A 19,912-nucleotide genomic window follows, 5' to 3' on the forward strand; every position below is an offset into this window, starting at 1 on the left:
TAGAATCAAAAAGTATGGTACAGGTAGACGAGGAAACAAGCATTATGATTTTGCTCCATGTTAAAATATCATTATTGTTGTACACTAGAGTCAACTAATTATCTCTAGCTGTCTATTTCTCTGATGCATTAATGCTATTTCTTACAGCTGTGTTAAAATCACTGCCTTAGGGTCTGATCGTGCTTCTGCTGAAGTCACTAGTGGTTTTCCCATTATCTTCAGTGGCAGAAAGATTGGTCCCCTTCATTTTGGATTTGGCCTTGCTTTCCTAAATATCTGCCCCCTATTCTGCAATTTTCACCCAAAGGTGAAAAAGAGCTATCTGTTTTAAAGGAATCCCAAGGAAGTTAGTACAATTTCCCCCAATCCTCTTATGTTGTCTAGAAAGCACTTACCTCATATAAATGATCATCTGTACCAAATGAAATATCCTCCACAACCTGTTAGGGATAGGTCATAAGATAAACATAATACATTATGTATAAACATGAGGATTTTAATGTAATTGTGTAGCAGCAGTATAGCATAGTAAAAATTATGCTGCAAAACAATATAAGAGTTCAGCCTGTGTAAGTATAAAGAAAGAGGATAGAAGTCAACAAAGGAGAAACCTAAAAGCTATTTTCCATCGAGCTTATTATGGAATGACAGCCAGGCCATATTTAAGGCTACAGTTTCTTTTATAAATAAGCGTGATTTTTGCTCCTCCCCCTCAAATCTACAAACAAACGAATATCATCTTCAAAACCAGTAGATGGGGTGGAGGTGGAATCTTTTATTAAGTTTGTAAAGAACAGTATAAGTTCAAAAAGTGTATGTGGAAAGCAAACCTTTTTTAGCCACTCTAACAAAAAGCTGAAAGAATGAGAGAGGTGAAATGTAGATTATTAGATTTATTTGGTCAATATATTGTACAAAGAACCAACGATTATCAGATTAAACTCTAATTTATAAATTAAGATTGTAGGCCCCAATCATCTACGTGACACTGCACGAGTACATCCTTGTGCCAGTGCAGCGTCCCATTGGTGTCCCACGCAGGCCCCATGGTCTGCACATACAGATATGGAAGACTTCCCTGAACTGATCCATAAGGCTACTAGCCTCTCCTTCTTCAAGGCACATTTCTACTACGATACAAGTAATTAGAAAATATTTAAATGGCTAGGCTGAGGGGTAGTTGGGGAAGTCATGAAACTGTAAAATTATATATTAGTATCACACACACAGACTATTTGTAGCCCTCACTTGAATAGAGCTAAAGTTAGTGTTTTGACAAAGCAATACACAGTATCAGAGACCTGTATATAGGAAACAAATTATAAAACATAGAATATTCTTGATGAACGTTTCAGAACTCCACCTCTGCAAAGAAGGGAACTCTGCAAAGACATTAACTCTGTCTTCAGTTTTTGTTTGTTGGTGTGTTGGTTAGTGCATTTGTTGGTTTTTACTATGTTTCATGTTCTTGGAAGGATTAAATTTGATGAGATACAGAGGTCTTCATTAAAAAGCTAGTGTTTACCCAGAGATACCACAAAGTGGTATCTGGCACTCCTCAGTATTTCCTTATGGTTAGAATGGGCAGCGGTATCTTAGGCATCGCTGTGCAGTAAATGTGGGTAAATGCTGGCTGTGCAATGGTGACCTGAGCACTGTATACAAGCTTGTTGTTACAGAATCCCTTTGCAGGTTGGATTAAGGATATAGAAAACATACTTAAACACTGACCTTCACTGATGTTCAATGTTGACATTTAAGGTAGATAAATTTAAAGTCTCCAAATGATTTTTGAATCTCTACAAATACAATATTTAATTAAACTAATATGAAAGTACATTTTGTTTAGATTTCTAAAAGTGTTGCCCTTTACATCTGGCACATTTACTTCCTGGATCAGAGGGTACTTTAATCTATGGTAATATGTTGCATCCCACTGACAAAGGCTTTATTGCTGACTGCTATCACCAAATTCTGACAAACACTGTATCACATTCAGTTTTGACTTAATTTTTAACGTTTGTCAGTTAAAAAGTATACTGTTGTCATTTCTTTTTAGTGAGAGTCCATTTCAATATCACAGAGTATTAATATCTCAAACATAGTTAATCAAATAAAATGCTGTGTAATTATATAGCACCTTTTCAACAAGGATCTGAAAGCGTTTTACAAACCTTCTTTACAGATGGGAAAACTGAGGTACAGAGAGGAAAGGTGACTTGCTCAAGGTCAAGCAAATTAATAGCACAGCTGGAAGAGAACCTGGCAACCCGATCTCTACTCTAACAACACACACACTGTTTCAAGCATTGAGATGGAATTATACATGTTACAAATGACTGATGTGGTAGCTACCAAACATGTTGGCGTACCAAAGGTAATACTACTGCATTTTGTTTTTTTTACCTTGAAACTTTAATCACCTGAATTCTCTTGAAATCTAGTAGGTGTTTCCTTCCTTCATAAGGTTAAAGAGGGAACACTGCACAGCATGCCAGAAGAAGAAGAAAAAAAGGACAGGTCAGGAAATGAAACGTGAAGTTTCATGGGTATACATGATCCTAGAGATACCAGGTGTTAGGGAGGTTTTAACACACACAAATCTACACAGCTATTAGTTGTCAGCAGTGTCTCTTATGTTGCTTACAAGGAAAATATCAACAAACAAAAGTCAAAGCAAGGACACACAAGGAGAGATGCAATGTGCAGGTGTTAATATCTTGAGAAATGAAGTGTTATTGTATATAAGACGGGGAAAAATCCTGGTATAATTCCGAAATTACCCAGAAACAAACTATGAAAAAAATTCCAACCTCCTCCACTTCTAAGTAACCAGAGTAAAAATACTTGGAGTCAATTTAGAGCTACAGAAAAATTTAAGGAACAAATCTAGGACCCACTGGGACCATGGCAGAATCACACCCAATTGCCAGGATTCTAGTTTGGTTCCTTCAGACTAAAGGTGGCTCCATGTTGTTCTTACTTAATTCCAGCAAGTTAATTTTGGTTCCTGATAGAAGAACCATACCTGAAGTTGCCAGAATCTGTCTTGGCTCTGTCTGGTGCAGGAGTTCTTTGGCTTGGTTCAGACTGATTAGTGTTGTTTATAGATTTGTTCCAATAAGTTAAAGAAGACTGCTGTTCTGACTAGCTGTTGGTAGTTCCAGTGGGGTGCCATTTATTCTCAGGTGTTTTTGGCTGTTTCAGGATAATTCTGGCTGGTCCCATCTGATTTAGTTCTGGCAAAAACCAGTAAAGGTGCTTCTACCAGCAGGGTTGTCATGGGTTATAGATGTTTTCCCAGCTCTGCAGTTGGTTTTGCAGGGGAAGTTTGTTAGATATGGTTATTCCGTGATGCCACAGGTAGTTTATTGTCCCATTAAACACAGTATATTTAATTCTGAGTTCTACATAAGCAGGTTAAAAGGAGAATAGTATTTGTGAGTATCACTGAGTCTTCAGTGTAAGTACAACTATAAAATATATTCCAACGGTCTTAAGAAATACAGGGATAAGGCTGTCAGATAATAAACTTATGATCACACAGGAAAGTAAGATATCTGGAACTTTCAAAGCATGCAAAGCCTGAACAATCATGACTGAGCATGTGATATTCTGTGATCTACTGAGGATATATCTTATTTTAAAAATAATAATAAAATAAACAAGTCTTTATTGTCAAGGAGCAAATCCAGTAGGATCTTGAATGACTGGCTGTTCCCCTTCTCCTGTTTCAAACCCCTTTTGCATAAGTCTTAAGTTTTTAATGAAACCTGTGAGCAAAAGTTAATCATATGTGAGGAAACTGAATTTATAATACAGCGCCATGAACCCAGGACCCAGTTTACAATAACGTTTTGCCAGAGGTAACAAGATAAATGACTGGAAGTGAAAGTATATGAAGTAGTTATTGGTAATGCTGACAAATGAACCACTAGAATCCAGCCTTCAACCCCTCACTCATAACATTTCAGTATAAAGTGAATCAATTGCCAGGCTGCCGTGTGTGTGCATATGTATTATATCCTTTCTGTCATTGTTTTGAAGCTAACAATTCTGCAAGCTCCAAAACAAATGATGCCTCTGTTCCTCTTTTTTGGAAAGGAGTTAATATTCTTCAAAGGATACCACTCCTCTTTTGATACCTCACAAAAATTAGTTCAATCTTATCAAGATATGTACCTTAGAAGGACTCCATAAGGACGCAAAGAAGACCATCAAATAATTTGGTAAATGCACGTTCTTCCTTAAGTGAGTATTTATAATCTCCATCCCTTGTCACATGATAAATTATCATGTGGTTGATTACTAATGATCATCAATAAGCTGTTCCCTAAGAGATACCTTAAAACCCTTTCAGTGGTCAAATGAAAGAGTAACTAGTAAATACAACCTATTTTGCCATAGACAGAGCTATTTTTAAACAACCACAAAAGTTCCACAGTTATGCATCATGACAGAAAGTTTAAATGCTGGAAAAGAGATGCCAGACCTCTCAAGTAAGTGCATTTACAGATCAGAGGTCTTGCTTCCTTCCTTTACCCAGTTTCTCTTTCTCAAATTATTGCCATGGCTATAGAAAGGTGTAATGTGTTTATTAAATATTCTACCCCATAACTGGCGGTGTTTGTGAAAGATACACTCCATGCCTTCTCTCACTAGACATACACTGCCCAACATTCCTGTTCAGATGCTACTAGCCTGTTATGCTACTGTCTAAACCACAACACCAATGATGAAAATTTTTGTACAGATTTTATACTTCACAAAAATAAACAAAATCTTGAAAATGTAATAATGTCAAACTAAGGGCATAAGTATATATGTATTATTTAGAGGCGCCATATGGGGTCAGATCTTAAGACCTCCAAAACTGAATGAAAGGCATAGGGGAAACACAAGAATCTGGGAAGCTAAGGTAGTAGAACTGAAGCTGAAGCAGCTCTGGAATTGAATTTCCAATGCCATTGTAAGCAGCTTCATTTGTCTCAAAATGCGTAAGTTGGCCTCATTTTTCTAAAATGAAATGAAGCACCTAATCACTTGGTCAACATAGGAAGCAGGCAGTGTTGGGAAACTCAACAACTTTATCTGGGGAGCAACTGAGAAAATCGTGGTAAAATTTGTTTTCAGTCTTGTAGCTGTCTTGGTCCCAGGATATTACAGATTATTGTAATGAGCCAGAAGAAAAAAAAAACGTGAAAAGCACCTTCAAAAGATGAGTCTGGGAACTTAAGTTCATAACTCTGCTAGACAACAAAAACTGTGGACTGAATAAAGTCATTGGATTTATAGCTCATTACAACAATCTGTAACCCACTAACCTTCCTTTGTCATACAACTGTAGAGGTGTAAACTATCCACTTCACCTTGAATGGTCACTTGCAACATGTGCAACTTGCAACTCCTTATCTGTTCCACCTTGTATTTAGCTGTGATAGTCGGAGTACCTTTCCAAGAAGAGCTCTGTGTAAGCTTGAAAGCTTGTCTCTTTCACCAACAAAAGTTGGTCCAATAAAATAAATTACCTCATCCATTTTGTATCTCTAATAACCTGGGACCAACACAACTACCACAACACGGCAAACAACATGGGAAGATATCAGATTTCACTGTCTGAAATGGAAATTCCACAACATGAAGAAAAAGGAAACCAAACTTAACAGCGTCCTCTACTTCCTGAGCAAATTCAAGAGGACTTCCAGAGGACTAACCATTTATAACCCTCTGACCACTTAACTACACACAACTCTAAATATGCTAAAGAGCTCTTCAGAAAAACTGAGGAACCATCTCCAGTACGGCACATATTCCAGAAGGGACGCCCCTCAAATAAGAAATCATCACATGTTCCCATACGCTGAAAAGAAAAAAACCAGGAACCCTACCTGGAGATCATGCAAGAAAGCCAAAACAACTATAACCCCACCCCCACCCCATCCAACACAAAAACAAAAAATGGAAATAACTACAACAAATTCACAACCTACAGAACACCACTTCCAGGAGAAACCATGACACCAAGATCCACCAGATGGATACTAGGTGACACCCCAATGTCATCAACTTATCAAGGCTACCTCTTACCAGAGCTGAATTATCTACTTTCTCAGGGACTGAACTTCTGCCCCACCACAGAATTTGATACCATACTAACATGTGAGAACTAGAAGAATTATTTCACTGATTCTGCCTCAAAGAAGTCTTTCACAACAAAGACAATACAGCTCTGTCTCATCTTACGCGCATTTAACATACGCGATTTCAACTTTACGCGGTCAGCAAAAACAAAAAAAAACAAAAAAAAGAGAAAAATAACAATTTTAATATAGTACCTGTAGTGCAGGTGATTCCGCCCGCCATTGAACTCAATGTAATTTTGACTATATGCGGTTTTTGCTTTACACGCTAACCGTGGAACGGAACCCCCGCGTAAGATGAGACAGACTTGTACTGCTCATAGTATTGTCCCCAGTGATGGTCATAAGAAAAAGAAATCATCTGACTGGATACCCAAGAGTGGACAAAACCACACACTTGATTGCGTCAGGGAAAAATTTGACTGTGAAATCCCAAAACATCATATCCACTACAATCTCTCCATTGCGGAGAGGACAGCTATACAGTCTCTGAAATCCAACCACCGGATAGTGATCAAACCAGCAGATAAAGAGAGACCCTTCATAATCCTCAAATGTGATGATTACGTCAATGAGGACAACCGACAACTCTCTGATGCCACCTACTATAATAAAGTAAGAAGACTCCACACCACAATTCATCCAGGAATGTAAGGATATCCTTAAATCCTTCCCAAAACAACTCCAAGAGAAACTATAGAACCTCATACCCCTTGAACCCACCCCACGGACCTTCTACATGCTTCCCAATATACACAAACAAGGGAACCTACACAAACCCATCATATTTGGCCATGGCATGCTTACTGAAGGAATATCAGGACTCAGAGAAACCATCCTCAAACCACTCTGAGGTCACTAAAACACAGGATTGGGGACTTCAATGGCAGAGTCCAGGGAAGGGTCATGTGGCCTGCAGCATGCAGGGGGTCAGACCAGATGATCATAATGGTCCCTTCTGACCTTGAAGTCTATGAGTCTATGAGTCACTCACCACACAAAAGTCCAGTTTCCTGCAGAACACAACTGACTTTCTCCAGAAACTCTGCCACATTAACAGCCTCCCTCCAAATACCATCTTGCCACAATGGATGTCACCTCCCTATATACCAACATCCCTCGCAATGAGGGAATTGCCTCCTACCTCAAATATCTACAGGACAATGGACAACACTCATATCCACACCGACCTCACCCAATTCATTCTCACCTGTAATAATTTTATGTTCAACAACAAACACTTTGCCCAGACCATGGGAACAGCCATGGGTACTAGGATGCCTCCCCAATATGCCAACCTGTTCATGGACCACCCCAAAGCATAATTCTTGGAAAAATGCATCATGAAACCAATGATAGTCCTGGGATACATCAATGATATTTTCATCCTCTGGAGAGATAATCTAAACTCCCCTGTAGATTTCCACCACAACTTCAACAACCACTACCCATCCATCAAACTCTCTCTACAATACTCCCACACCAGCATCAACTTCCTGGACACCATGATCAGCTTCAATAATGGAACCATGTAGGAAACTACATATGAGAAACCTGCAGATCACCACACTTACCTTCACAGATCTAGTAACTACCCCAAACACCATGAAATCTGTTATCTACAGCCAGGCACTCAGATACCAAAGAATATGCTTCGAGGAAAAAGTCCAGGATATGCACCTTAATGCACTTTAAACTGCCTTCACCAAACAATGACACTCCACCAGAGAAGTAGATTGCATGATTAAATGGGCCATCCAAATATCCTGAGAGAACTTGCTTCGATACAGGAAAGAAAACCCCTCTGACTGCACACCCCTACTTGTCACCTACCACCCCACCCTGGAAACCATACGGGGTATTAAAACCCATACTCAATGGGGACCACATCCTGAAAGAAATCTTTCCCAAAACCCCTCTTCTGGATTTCAAAGAATCCTCCAGTGTAGCCAGTATCAGCAGAAATAAGCTCCCCCCAGAACAGGACATAACTCAAAGTGACACCAGACCTTGCCATAACAACAGATTCAAAACCTGCAGACATATCTTCATGGCTACGATTATCAACACCCCCCACAACACACCTTTCAGGATCCATGAGTCCTACACATGCCTATCACACCATGTGGTTTATCTCATGCAGTGCACTAAATGCCCCAACAACTACTATGTGGGTGAAACCAGACAATCACCGAGCTCTTGAATAAACTCACACAGAAAAATAAGACAAAAACACCATATTGCTGGTGGGTGAACACAGGAGCGCTGCCAGCTTTTTTGCCGCCCTAGGTGGTGGAAGTTCCCGCCCCCGAAATGCCACTGCCGACAGAGGCGGCAGAAGGTCCCGCACCGAAATGCCACCACCGCGGTCGCCGCCCCCCAAATGTTAGCGCCCTAGGCGACCACCTAGGTCGTCTAATGGGTTGAGCCGGCCCTGGGTGAACACTTCTCATAAAATTATCATTCTATGTCTGACCTTTCAGTCATGGTCCTCAAAGGAAACCTAAACATCATCTTCAAAAGATGAGCCTAGGAACTTAAATTAAATTCATAACTCTGCTAGACACCAAAAATCATGGACTTAATAAAGACTCTGGATTTATGGCTCATTAAAACAATCTTTAATCTTTCTTTGTAATTCCAGAGCAATTTGGTTGATTTCAATGGAGTTAATCCAGATTTATGCTGCTGCAACGGAGATTGGAATTTGCGTCTACTAGCCTTGACTGTAGAAGAATCAGTCACAATCAATCCCAAACCTTCCTAGATTCTCAGTTGTACTTTTGGAAGAAGAGTCAAGCTTTACCTAAGCAACAGAATTGCTGACATTATCTTTGCAGATTCACCAAGAATAGCAGATAAAATTAAAAACCACAGCTGGCCATTTAGGATGAAAATGCCCTCTGTATTACAACTTGTCCAGCTATGTAAAACGTTTTATTTTACAAAAGGTTGAAATTACCATTCACAGCCTGATTCAGAATAGAATTTTACTAGACCAGATGGGAATTTACAGTAGGATAATGGGCTGACTTCTGCTAAATCTCAGTCAATACAAATGCACAATTCAATATCAATTTTCTACATGGTGCAGAGTTCAATGGCTGTTAACAGTAAGTGCTCTTAAGCACACGTTTAATTTTTGACAACAAAATTCTAAAGAAATAAAAACAATGCATGTCATAGGGTTTGGGTTTTTTTGGGTCACATTACATGGTGTTGTTGGATGGTATGACTCCTTAACAGCTTGCTTATCCTTGCAGTGCTGTTAAATGATTACTGGGTAGTTGTAAATATTTAAGACAGAAATTCCAAAGCAAACCACAAAACTTAAAAGAAATATGTCAAGTCCTTTAAGCCTCCTCATTTTTTCCTTTTTAATATTTGATGCAAACTGGAAGTCTGCCAGCATCTGAACTGGAAAGACTTAGACCATTCCACTGACATTAGGGGACTGCTTCTCCTCTCCCTCATGCTAATGTAAATCAGGAATAAAAAGTGAATTGAGTCACACTAGCATGAAACTGATGCAAGTGAGAGGAGACATGGTTGATAATTTGTATTAAATCCATAAAGAATCTTATGAGAATATTTTCTCCCCAAAATCGATATGTACATTACATATTCTTTCTTAATCTTAAAAAGATTGATGGTGAAAGGAAAAGGGATTGGGAGAGTTTTCATAAAGCTATTTTATTTTTGTCCTTATTTGAGGTCAAATCTAAAGTTAATTCTTAATCTGCTTTGCTGACCCTTAACCCTCCCTCTCAAAATGAAAAACAATGACAACATTCAACAATCTGCAGAAAACTCTAGATACCTCTTTGAGTTCACGGCAATTGGTTTGAGCAATGCGGCATGGAACAGCGCCCCGCTCTGTGCCTTTTGGAAAGTGGCTTTCTTTTCCTCTCTCTGTGTTTGAACAGTGATCATCATCAGCATCCATCTCATCTGTTCGGCCCTCTTCTCCCTCTGAAACACAGCAACCAGCTTCTTTCAGCTGAAACCCTTGGATCAACAGCTGACAGGCCTCCAAGTCAGCTTCCCACACTCTTTCGAGCAGCTGGTTCCCACAGCTGAAATAAAAGCCAAAGAAAAATAAAAATTTGTTTCAGGGAGAATAGTTCCTAACACACAACTTTTTTTTAAACCTAACCAAAAGGGCAGGTCAATGCTCTCATAAAGAGCTCAGAACTTTTTAAAATGGTAATGAGTTATTTCAAGCTGAGAAGCAGTAGAGGGATTTATCTACTGCAAAGTGGATGTCAAGAAAAATCTGTTAAGATACTGTTACCTTCTGTGGTGTGTACAGTAGGTAGATTAGACCCCATTCTAATTTTACTGAAGTCAATAGAAGTTTTGTCATTTACCTCAATGGGAGCAGGATCAGAGCCTTACTCATTCCCAGTGGCTGTATATCTGTACTGTAAAAAGTACTCACTTAATCTTCCTCAAGTTGTTCTGAGAGAGAACGTTATCACTTCAACTAAAATATTATTTGTTGCATTAAATATGTTGGTCAAATTATACTTTTAAGAAAATAATGTATGTAACTTTTCAGATTCTTGCTAGAATGAAACTTAGACAAAAATCTAAAGCATCAGTCAATCAAGATTTATTAATTAAATTAGGGCTGTTTTTACTCTCCCTCAGCCTTCTCCTATCTTTTTTGTCTATTTTCCCCAACCTCACTTTGTGGTATTGTACTGTTCCCTTTTTTCCAGCTGAAGAAGGAGTTGAAAGGAGGTTTCCATTTAGAATTTCTTAATATTTTGCACGTCTGTATCTTCTTTCAATCAAAGATCTTTAAGTGCTTTATGAATATTATCCTGAAAACCCTCCATGTACAGTTCTTCAGTTGAAGTCAATGAGAATCCCATGCATGCAAGGTTTTGCAGAATCAGGTATTTAAACTTCTCAGTACCATCATGACACACAGGCATATATTATCTTCATTTTACAAATGCTGAATCCGAAACACAGAGAGGTTAAATTACTCGCTGAAGTACAGTGAAGTGAGTCAGTGGCAGAGAAGGGAATAGAACCCCACAGTCTTGACTCCCATTTCAGTGCTCTAATATCTAGATTTTATCTTAACATCTAATAACTGCAGCATTTTCTATCAATGTCCTTCAGATCTATCAGTTATAAGTTAAAAAATTTGAACAAGCCAAAATATTTTATTCCAACTTTCTTGACTAAATCAGATATTCGATTACCACAGATATTTAAGATTTTTACTCTGAACACAGAATAAATTAATTGCAGAGCTAGTAATAAAATGCTTATTTGAGTGACAAATTGTTACTTTGAACAACAGTATTTTTTACTGCACAAATAAAACATACCAACCCAAACTTAAAGCTGCAATATTTTCAGAATACAAGTGTGAATAATTTGGAGTCAGAAATGGAGCCACTGGATTAGTGCTTACAGTTTGTATGGATGCATATTTATTTAAGGTGGAATGTGACATGAGGTCTTCAAATTGCTGCCTGAATCCCAATGGGTTCTGAGCAATGCTAATTAGAAGGGGGGGGGGGGATCTTCAACACATGCCACATGAGAATTCTATGTTCCCTCCAGTCAACACTCCACCACCAAGTAAAATAAAATAAAATAAACCCTACTATTTTCTGTACTAGATGGTGCTTGTCACTACAGTGTAATGGTTACATACACCTCTACCTCGATATAATGCTGTCCTCCGGAGCCAAAAAGTCTTACCACGTTATAGGTGAAACCGCGTTATATCAAACTTGCTTTGATCCACTGGAGCACTGCTTTACCGCGTTATATCTGAATTCGTGTTATATCGGGGTAGAGGTGTAGTTAAAAACTTTCCCTGTAGGTATACCTCTGACAATTTTCTTGCCCCTTATAAAAAGTTTGTCAGCATCACTGTATAGTATTTTATGAGATATTCATTTAAGACAACTCAAGACTTGACTTGGAACTTCTAACAGATAGCCCACTTTGATTGTTCAACTTAATAGAAGACTCCACTGATACAATTAGGATAGAAACAATGATATATGCAATAATTACTGCCAGAAAAACAAATGGTGTTTGAACTACCATAAAGCAGCAGTGTCTTGGGTACATGTTATTCACCCACTACCCAAGTCATTTGGTCATCATGAGTTGATCATGATTAAGATTTATACAGATTTCAGCATTCCATAAATACCGTACATATCTAACAGCTTTGGGTGTATTTCAAGGACATTATTATTTTGCCACTATATTAGTAAAACTCTGGTACTTCCTGATGTATCCCTAAGTAGGTTATCAAATATGTATGTTAATAGACCCTATGTTGCTGAACTTTTCAACTGAAAGCAGTAAATGCACAGATGCTTTTGATGTTCTTAGTCTATTTAATTCTTGGGGCTATACTTCCATAATTTTTTTATTTTAAAATTACTGAAAGTTTAGGGGCATTTTTAAACAAATATTTTGAAAATTCCAAACAGCAAACATAAAACCACATGCCAAATAAATAAAAAATTCTTTATGTGGTCCAATTTTTTGACTATGTCAGCATTTTAGATATATAATGAAATGTAATTAGTCCTAGTGAAGTGGCTAGGACTACTCTTCTTCTTAAATTAAGCACAGTATAACTCTGTAGGATTGGACCTACATTGTGGACAGGTCAAGATTAGGTCACACTTTATATTTAAGTTACATTTATAAATACATAATTGACTAATAGATGTTATATATGCACGTTACAGTATGTGTTAAGTACATCAATCAAAGGTATTACAAGAAACCTATTGATTTGTTGGACTCTATAACAGTCGATACGAATTGGTTAATCACTTACTGATCCTTTATAAGCTATTTATAGTGTACTCTTTATATAAAAAAGCATGACCCAAGATTATATATCTAAAGGGGGATTTGTCCCCTGAGGATTCTTTCCATCTTCTATTAAGTTTACAGGCTATTTCTCCCCTCAGGCTTCGTGCAAGATTCCCAGTGATGTCAACAGGAGTTCTGCATGTAGCTCAGCAGCAGAATATTGCTCTAAAACTATTTAGAGAGTTCGCTGGAAGTCCAGGAAAATAGGTTTCCTGCTAAGAGCACTGCAGACACACACACGTCATCTCTGGCTCTTGCACAGGTTAGCCTAAATGAAAACATGTGCCTATGTAAGTAAGAATAGCCAAAATATTTTTATAGAAAGTAACAGGAGCTAAACAAGGAGGCAGCATTTTTTGTAAATCTCAGTGCAGCTTATCTCAGAGATGTCTTCTGATGACTGAAACGTGAAGAAAAATGGCTCACGATCCACAGTGGTCAAAACATTGTTTGTGTAGAAGATACTGTTCTTTTTAACTGACACAATGAACCTCTGTGAGGAGCCATATCATGAAAGCCAATAAAGTGAGACTGAAAATGAAACCAAGCATAATAAAATTCATATTCAATAAATACACATGCAAAAACTTTCCAGCAGTGGAAACATAAATTAAATAGAAACAAATAAATGTGTAACTTAGATAACTGATTCCTAACAGAAGCTAGAGTTGCCAACTCTCCACGATTGTCCTAGAGTCTCCAGGAATTAAAGATTAATCATTAATTAAATATTATGTCATGTGATGAAACCTCCAGGGAGATGTCCAATCAAAATTGGCAACCCTATTGGAATCAGGACTAAAGTTTTGATTCAGGAAAGCACCTACGCATGTGCTTACTTTACACACATGAATAAGTCCCATTGACATCAAAGGGATGTAAGCATGTGTACATGGTCAAGTGTTTTCCTGAATCAGGGCTTAAGTGCAGGCATCAAGGAAAAAAAAGCTTAGAATTAATGACATTCAGGAAGATGAAAGATGTTTACTATTGATTCATCCTACACACAGTGTATGCCTTGGAAAATGTATTAAAGACAGTTGGCCAATAATTTCCCACAGTCTGCAAGCCCTATTCAGGATGCCTTATTTACCCTCTGCTCAAGCAAAACTTGAATTGACATTAAGAGGAGTTTTCCCTAGGTAAAAAATGTCTAAGGAGTGATGAAATGGGTCTGACAGAAATAACCAGGGAAAGTCATTACAAAGGATACAGAATACTATTTAACATCAGAAGGAAATATGGTCTAGTAAAAAGGGCACAGGACTGGGAATCAGGAGCTTTGGATTCTATTTCTAGCTCTACCACTGACCTACTGTGTGAGCTAAGGAACGTCACTTCATCTCTCCATGCCTCTGTTTTCCCTCCCACTCTCTGTTTCATCTATTTAGATTCTGCTCTTTGGGCTAGAGATCTTTCTCTTACTGTATGTCCATACAGTGTCTACCTGTCTCTAGAAAGGTAACCACTCTAAGGGAGGCCAGGAAGAAGGAGGGAAAGAAAATCAAGAAAAGTAATGCTTAATCCACTCAAAAAACCCATGAAGACCATATTTTTAGAAACCCCGCCTTTTAATGTAGTTTACCATATTACCATTAATGTTATGTATTAATAGCTATGTTTATACTCAAATATTGCTTAATCCTTCAGAAATTGACCCTCACACCTGTTATCTCAAACATCTGTATCTAAATTTTTCCAGCTTGATTTGCTTTTGATTCTTTAACATTCACTCTGCCACTTTAGCCTCCTGCCCCCCCCCCTGTATTTTTTTGATGCCTACAACTTTCCACTGCTCATCCAAACCCGCTCTGTAATGTTCCATCATGCGACTGGCTCACATGAGGCTTAGTCAGTCAAGGTCCCCACAACCCTATTTTCCCTGTCAGCGCTGGGTTTAGGAATAATCAGGTAGAGAAGGTACAGCTGGAGCTCATCAAACCACAGGACTCAGCTGGCACACACAAAAGGAGAAAGAGGAAAAGAATAGATTGGGGGGAATGGAAAACTTGGACTCAGTTCAAGCAGGGGTATTGGTTTTCCCTTGCTCAGACTGAAGAAAGGGCTTTGGTTTTGACTATTTATGGAAGGGAACTTTGGGTTGGTTGGGTTTTGTTAGTTTGTTTTTGATTTTGGGGCTGGGAACTTCTCTCACTGTCAATGAGAAAAGCCTGTTATACACCCCAGAGTCTCAATTTCACATTTCAATGCCTACTAAAACAATGTTGTATATCTCATCTCTACGGCCACCAAGAAAGTTGGAAATCTTGTAAGTTCGTTACATACTTTATGCTATACTGATGCTTCCCAGGGCACCAAAACCTTGTTTCTGCTGCTCCCTTGTTTCCAAACTTGTTAACAACCCTTGTTTGTTCATGAGCACTATTAACTCTCTTCTCCATCTAAACACTTTGCAATTTCAGTCTTTCCCCAACAAGGCTCAAGGAATCCTATTTCCTTTCTTCCAAGAGTGCCTTTTTTTTTTTTTTAATTTCTCGTCCCCCTTTGACACTTACTCCAAATCCTTCTAATCAATTATTTCTTTTCCCTTTATTCTCCCTCCCCTGCCTTCTCCCCTTGTACCCTGGGACCACTTGGACATTTGGTTCCTTAAAACCAGTTCCTCCTCCTGACCTACTTCATTCTCTTACTACATACTACAACATTGCTAATGTGCCACTGTCAAAACCAACTTTTCCACTGGTACCTTCTTACTCCTCCATTCACCTCCCCCCCCCCCCCCCGCATCTTCCTCTCCTATATTTCCTTTGTATTTGTAAAATCTTCTATGGACTTGCCTCTGCCTACTTCATGGACCTTACCTCTCTCTACCCACTCCCTGCGCCGTCCCCTATTTAACAACTGACACTCATCAGGCCTTTCACTATTGGTAAAGAATGTTCTTTCTTGCACCTCTGGCTGCTAGAAATAGCCTCCATAGTGCTTCATTTCATATAATATCTCAGCTGAAAACAATTTTTCCAATTTCCTCTCCTTTCTTTCTCCCCCTGCTATTATTCATTATTTAGTGCTGTACTTTTATTATTTGAAGTAACTCTGTAAAACTTCTTATGATTAAAATTGTCTGAAAGAGGGTGTACAAAATAAATGTGTATTGTATTGTATAAATGACTTTGCTGATTAGATCTAAATTACATGATTTATATATATCTTTAAAAGTATTTTAGTTGTAAACAATGATCATTGGATTCTTTTATCTTCTTGCAAAGGACTCTGGGATATCAATGCATGTAAAAGGAAACTTTTTCAACCCATATAAAGAAATTCCTTTTAATATGCTAAGGGCTTGCCTACACAGGGATAATAAGGAAAATTAATCTGAATTAATTAAAGTGTGAATTTAAAGTGGCTTCATTAAACTGTATTAAACCCTTTGTTGACATTTTCAAAGTGAATTGAGCTAAACCAAATTAAAACCACTTTAATTCTGAATATGAGGATCTACACAGGGATTTAATACAGTTGAGTCTGATTTAATACAGTTCAAATAATCCAATTTAAAAATCCATTTGTATTAACTTTCCTAAGAGTTCCCATGTAGACAAGCCTTCAGAGTGATTCTGAATACAAAGAGTTTACATAGGTTTATTATTGTAAATTTATTTCACAATTGCTATAAAATTAAGGACAAAATTTTCAAACATATCTAAATTACCAAAACAGAATAGAAGACTAAAAGAATGGGGAACGGTAAACTAAATGCACGTACCCATTTTGTGTGTATAGCAGCATGCTTGTATTAGCAAATTGTGCTCCCCCATGTAAATTCCATCCCCGTGCCCGTCCCCACCAATTTATATGGCAAACATTTTCAAAACTGGGTGCTTAAAGTCATACAATTAAATCCATATTTTAAAAACTTGTGCATGTGTCTATATTTCATGGGACAACTGAATATTGTAAAAATTCTCAATCCGGGAAAACATATAGTGGAAAATATAAATAGACATATTCTGTGGTGGATGAGGTTCATTTTCTCAGACCTTTACAGTGAATAATAGCATTAGTTATTTTACTTGTGTATAGCATTTGTTTAGAAGTTTTTTTTGGTCAAAACATTTACAACTTTGTGTAGAAGTCTGCTAACAAAATTAAGCGAAACACAATATTAATACTAAAAGATACAGTCCCTCACTGTGCTGTCAGTATACTGAGTGCACACTGAAACACGAATGGCTGGCAATGCTTTCTACCAAATGTTTAAAAGATTAAACCTATCAGCAACAGCCATGATCACAATTTCTCATAGGCTAGGATAAAAATCACCTATTGCATCCACAGTCTATAGTATTTAAGAGCTGAAATCTAAATTGAGATCTAAAAAGAGCCTGATAATATTATTTCCTTTTTTCTCCTACCTATAAAAGGACAAGCAAACTAACATCAACATCTTGAGGGCATAACTGATTTCTTGCATTTTATGTGGCCAGATTATGTAACTGCTCTTTCTGTTCAAGCAAGTAAAGGGGAAGTCCATTTTTTTTATTGCTGAAAACCAATAATGGATATTTTATTATGGTTATTAAAAAACAAGACAGTACAATACTAAGCAATAACAATTAGAAAATACACTTGTACAGGAGTCAGAAGGGAAATTAATTTCTGTTTTCTTTTCATCTGCCAGCTATTCATTTTATCTGGCACAAAACTTTAATCATGGCCTGTCATTTTTCTATCAATATTCAATGTCACTGTGTTATAGTTAAATTATCTCTGCTGGAAACACAAAATGATAGACTGCTGCAGTTTACTGTTTCCACTTTGATTCTTAATGCAAGGTGGATGTTGTGATGGAACTGACATTGCAGATGCAGGAAATTAACTAATTTACAAAGAAATAAGTAGTGAGCACGTATTACTCAATTTAGTGCCTCTACTTACTGTACAATATGTTTTTACCACATTATCTAATCTATAATGTACAGAATTTACTGCCTCAAGAACCATTTTTTTCTCTTTATGAAGAAATATAGTTCCTACATTAAAACTTCTACTGTAAATAGCCCCTCATAAGGGTAAAAACTTAGCTTTGGTAGTTGAGCATACTCTGCAGTTTCTCAACCCTATTTTACCATTCATCTAATCTGTTAAAGTACCTTCAAGTTTGGTACTGGCACAAATAAGTCCATTTCCATGTCACTTGCCTTTGGATCCTGTGATAACAGTGAAGCCCCATAATGTCAAAGGTTGAGAGTTTTGTTTCTTTCATTAGACAGCTATGGTTGAGATGAGATTTTTTCTATGTTATTTAATATATAACCCTAAATCAGATTTAAATAAGAGGCCCGATTCAGGGAAGCATCTCTATTCAGGATAACATTTATGCATGCTCCTAATATTGCCTTAATAGGGATGGACTGAAGCACATGTTTAAATGCTTTCCTAAACTGGGACCTCAGAATGTATGTGAATGCCCTCAGCTTCCATTGACTTCAGCTGGAGTTGAGGTTGCTCAACCATTCAGAAGCACTTATGATTTCACGGGCACTGCCAACTCTACTACCAGAAAATTTCAGTTTCCAAACTTTTGCAACTAGGAGAAAACACAGCATTTGAGATTTGGGGCCAGATTCTCAGCTGATCTAAATCAGCATAGCTCCACTGAAGTCAAAGCAGCTATGTCAATTTACACCAATGGGAAATCTGGCCTGACATTTTGAAACACTGTTTAGGTTGTACAAGAGAGAATGAGTGCTTGTTTCTTTTAACAAAATGATATGCATAAGAAGCCTGATCCTCTCAACTCCAATTACAGTCACTGTGGGTTGCAAGTGCTCAACAGCACACAGGAGAAGCTTAGTACACAGACTGGTTCAAGTTTCTTCTTTAGAACTATCATGTTTTTCAGGTTTGCTTCTTGTATATACAAATACACATTCTACAAAAAGCTCCCTTCTACCAGAGTTATAAATTACAAAAAAGTGGCGGCAGTAAATGTCAATTGAATTTGGGATGTGAGTCATAATTTGGGATGTGCTGAATGAATTGAGTTTATTCAAATGAATGACTAAAGACAGGAAGAAGAAATGTCCTTGGTTGAGGTGCAATGGGGAGAGATGTGATGTGCTCATCATGAAAGAATGTACTTTGAAATCCACACTGATGTAACTGGGAAGACACAAGAAATAGCTTACAGTGTTGTCTGGAAATCAGACAGAGCGGACCACTGTGGCCCTACGCACTCCTGTATTCATACCCTACAACTAGTGCAATGATGTTTGTACAAAATATGCCTTGTAAAGTATCATCTGAAAGCTAATAGTGCACTGGTCATTAATATCTTTGTAAACCTTATATGTGAAGCTATAAATTTCCTCTATAAAAATAACAGAGGGGTAGCCGTGTTAGTCTGAATCTGTAAAAAGCAACAGAGGGTCCTGTGGCACCTTTAAGACTAACAGAAGTATTGGGAGCATAAGCTTTCGTGGGTAAGAACCTCACTTCTTCAGATGCAAGTAATGGAAATCTCCAGAGGCAGGTAATGGAAATCTCCAGAGGCAGGTATACCTGCCTCTGGAGATTTCCATTACTTGCATCTGAAGAAGTGAGGTTCTTACCCACGAAAGCTTATGCTCCCAATACTTCTGTTAGTCTTAAAGGTGCCACAGGACCCTCTGTTGCTCTATAAAAATGTTACTAGAACAGGTTTAAGACGACAGGCTAGCATAGGTAAAGATGATAAATAGGTTTGGGTCCTAGAGAAAGGAATGTGGGTGTCTCTCACTTTACATAATAGCTGTAACAAAGCTATTAAGCAAACCAGTAGGGGAGAATTAAAATAGTTCCTACACCCCAGAGAGACACAGAAGACTGAATCCCCGGGAGGCCTTCCTAACTTTGAGAACAAAGTCAATTCTTTGGAAATATAAGGGAAGAGAGAC

General features: G+C 37.9%; 1 protein-coding gene across 1 annotated transcript in view; it reads right to left on the bottom strand.

The window, feature by feature from the left end:
* DISC1 (DISC1 scaffold protein) overlaps positions 1–19,912 on the bottom strand; it is a 357,611-nt gene that overhangs the window by 37,459 nt on the left and 300,240 nt on the right. Inside the window, 2 exon segments of the mRNA XM_054024187.1 lie at positions 396–440; positions 9,961–10,216. Coding sequence (XP_053880162.1) covers positions 396–440; positions 9,961–10,216 — 301 coding nt within the window.

Source organism: Malaclemys terrapin, chromosome 3, assembly GCF_027887155.1.
Source record: "Malaclemys terrapin pileata isolate rMalTer1 chromosome 3, rMalTer1.hap1, whole genome shotgun sequence".
Taxonomy (NCBI): domain Eukaryota; kingdom Metazoa; phylum Chordata; order Testudines; family Emydidae; genus Malaclemys; species Malaclemys terrapin.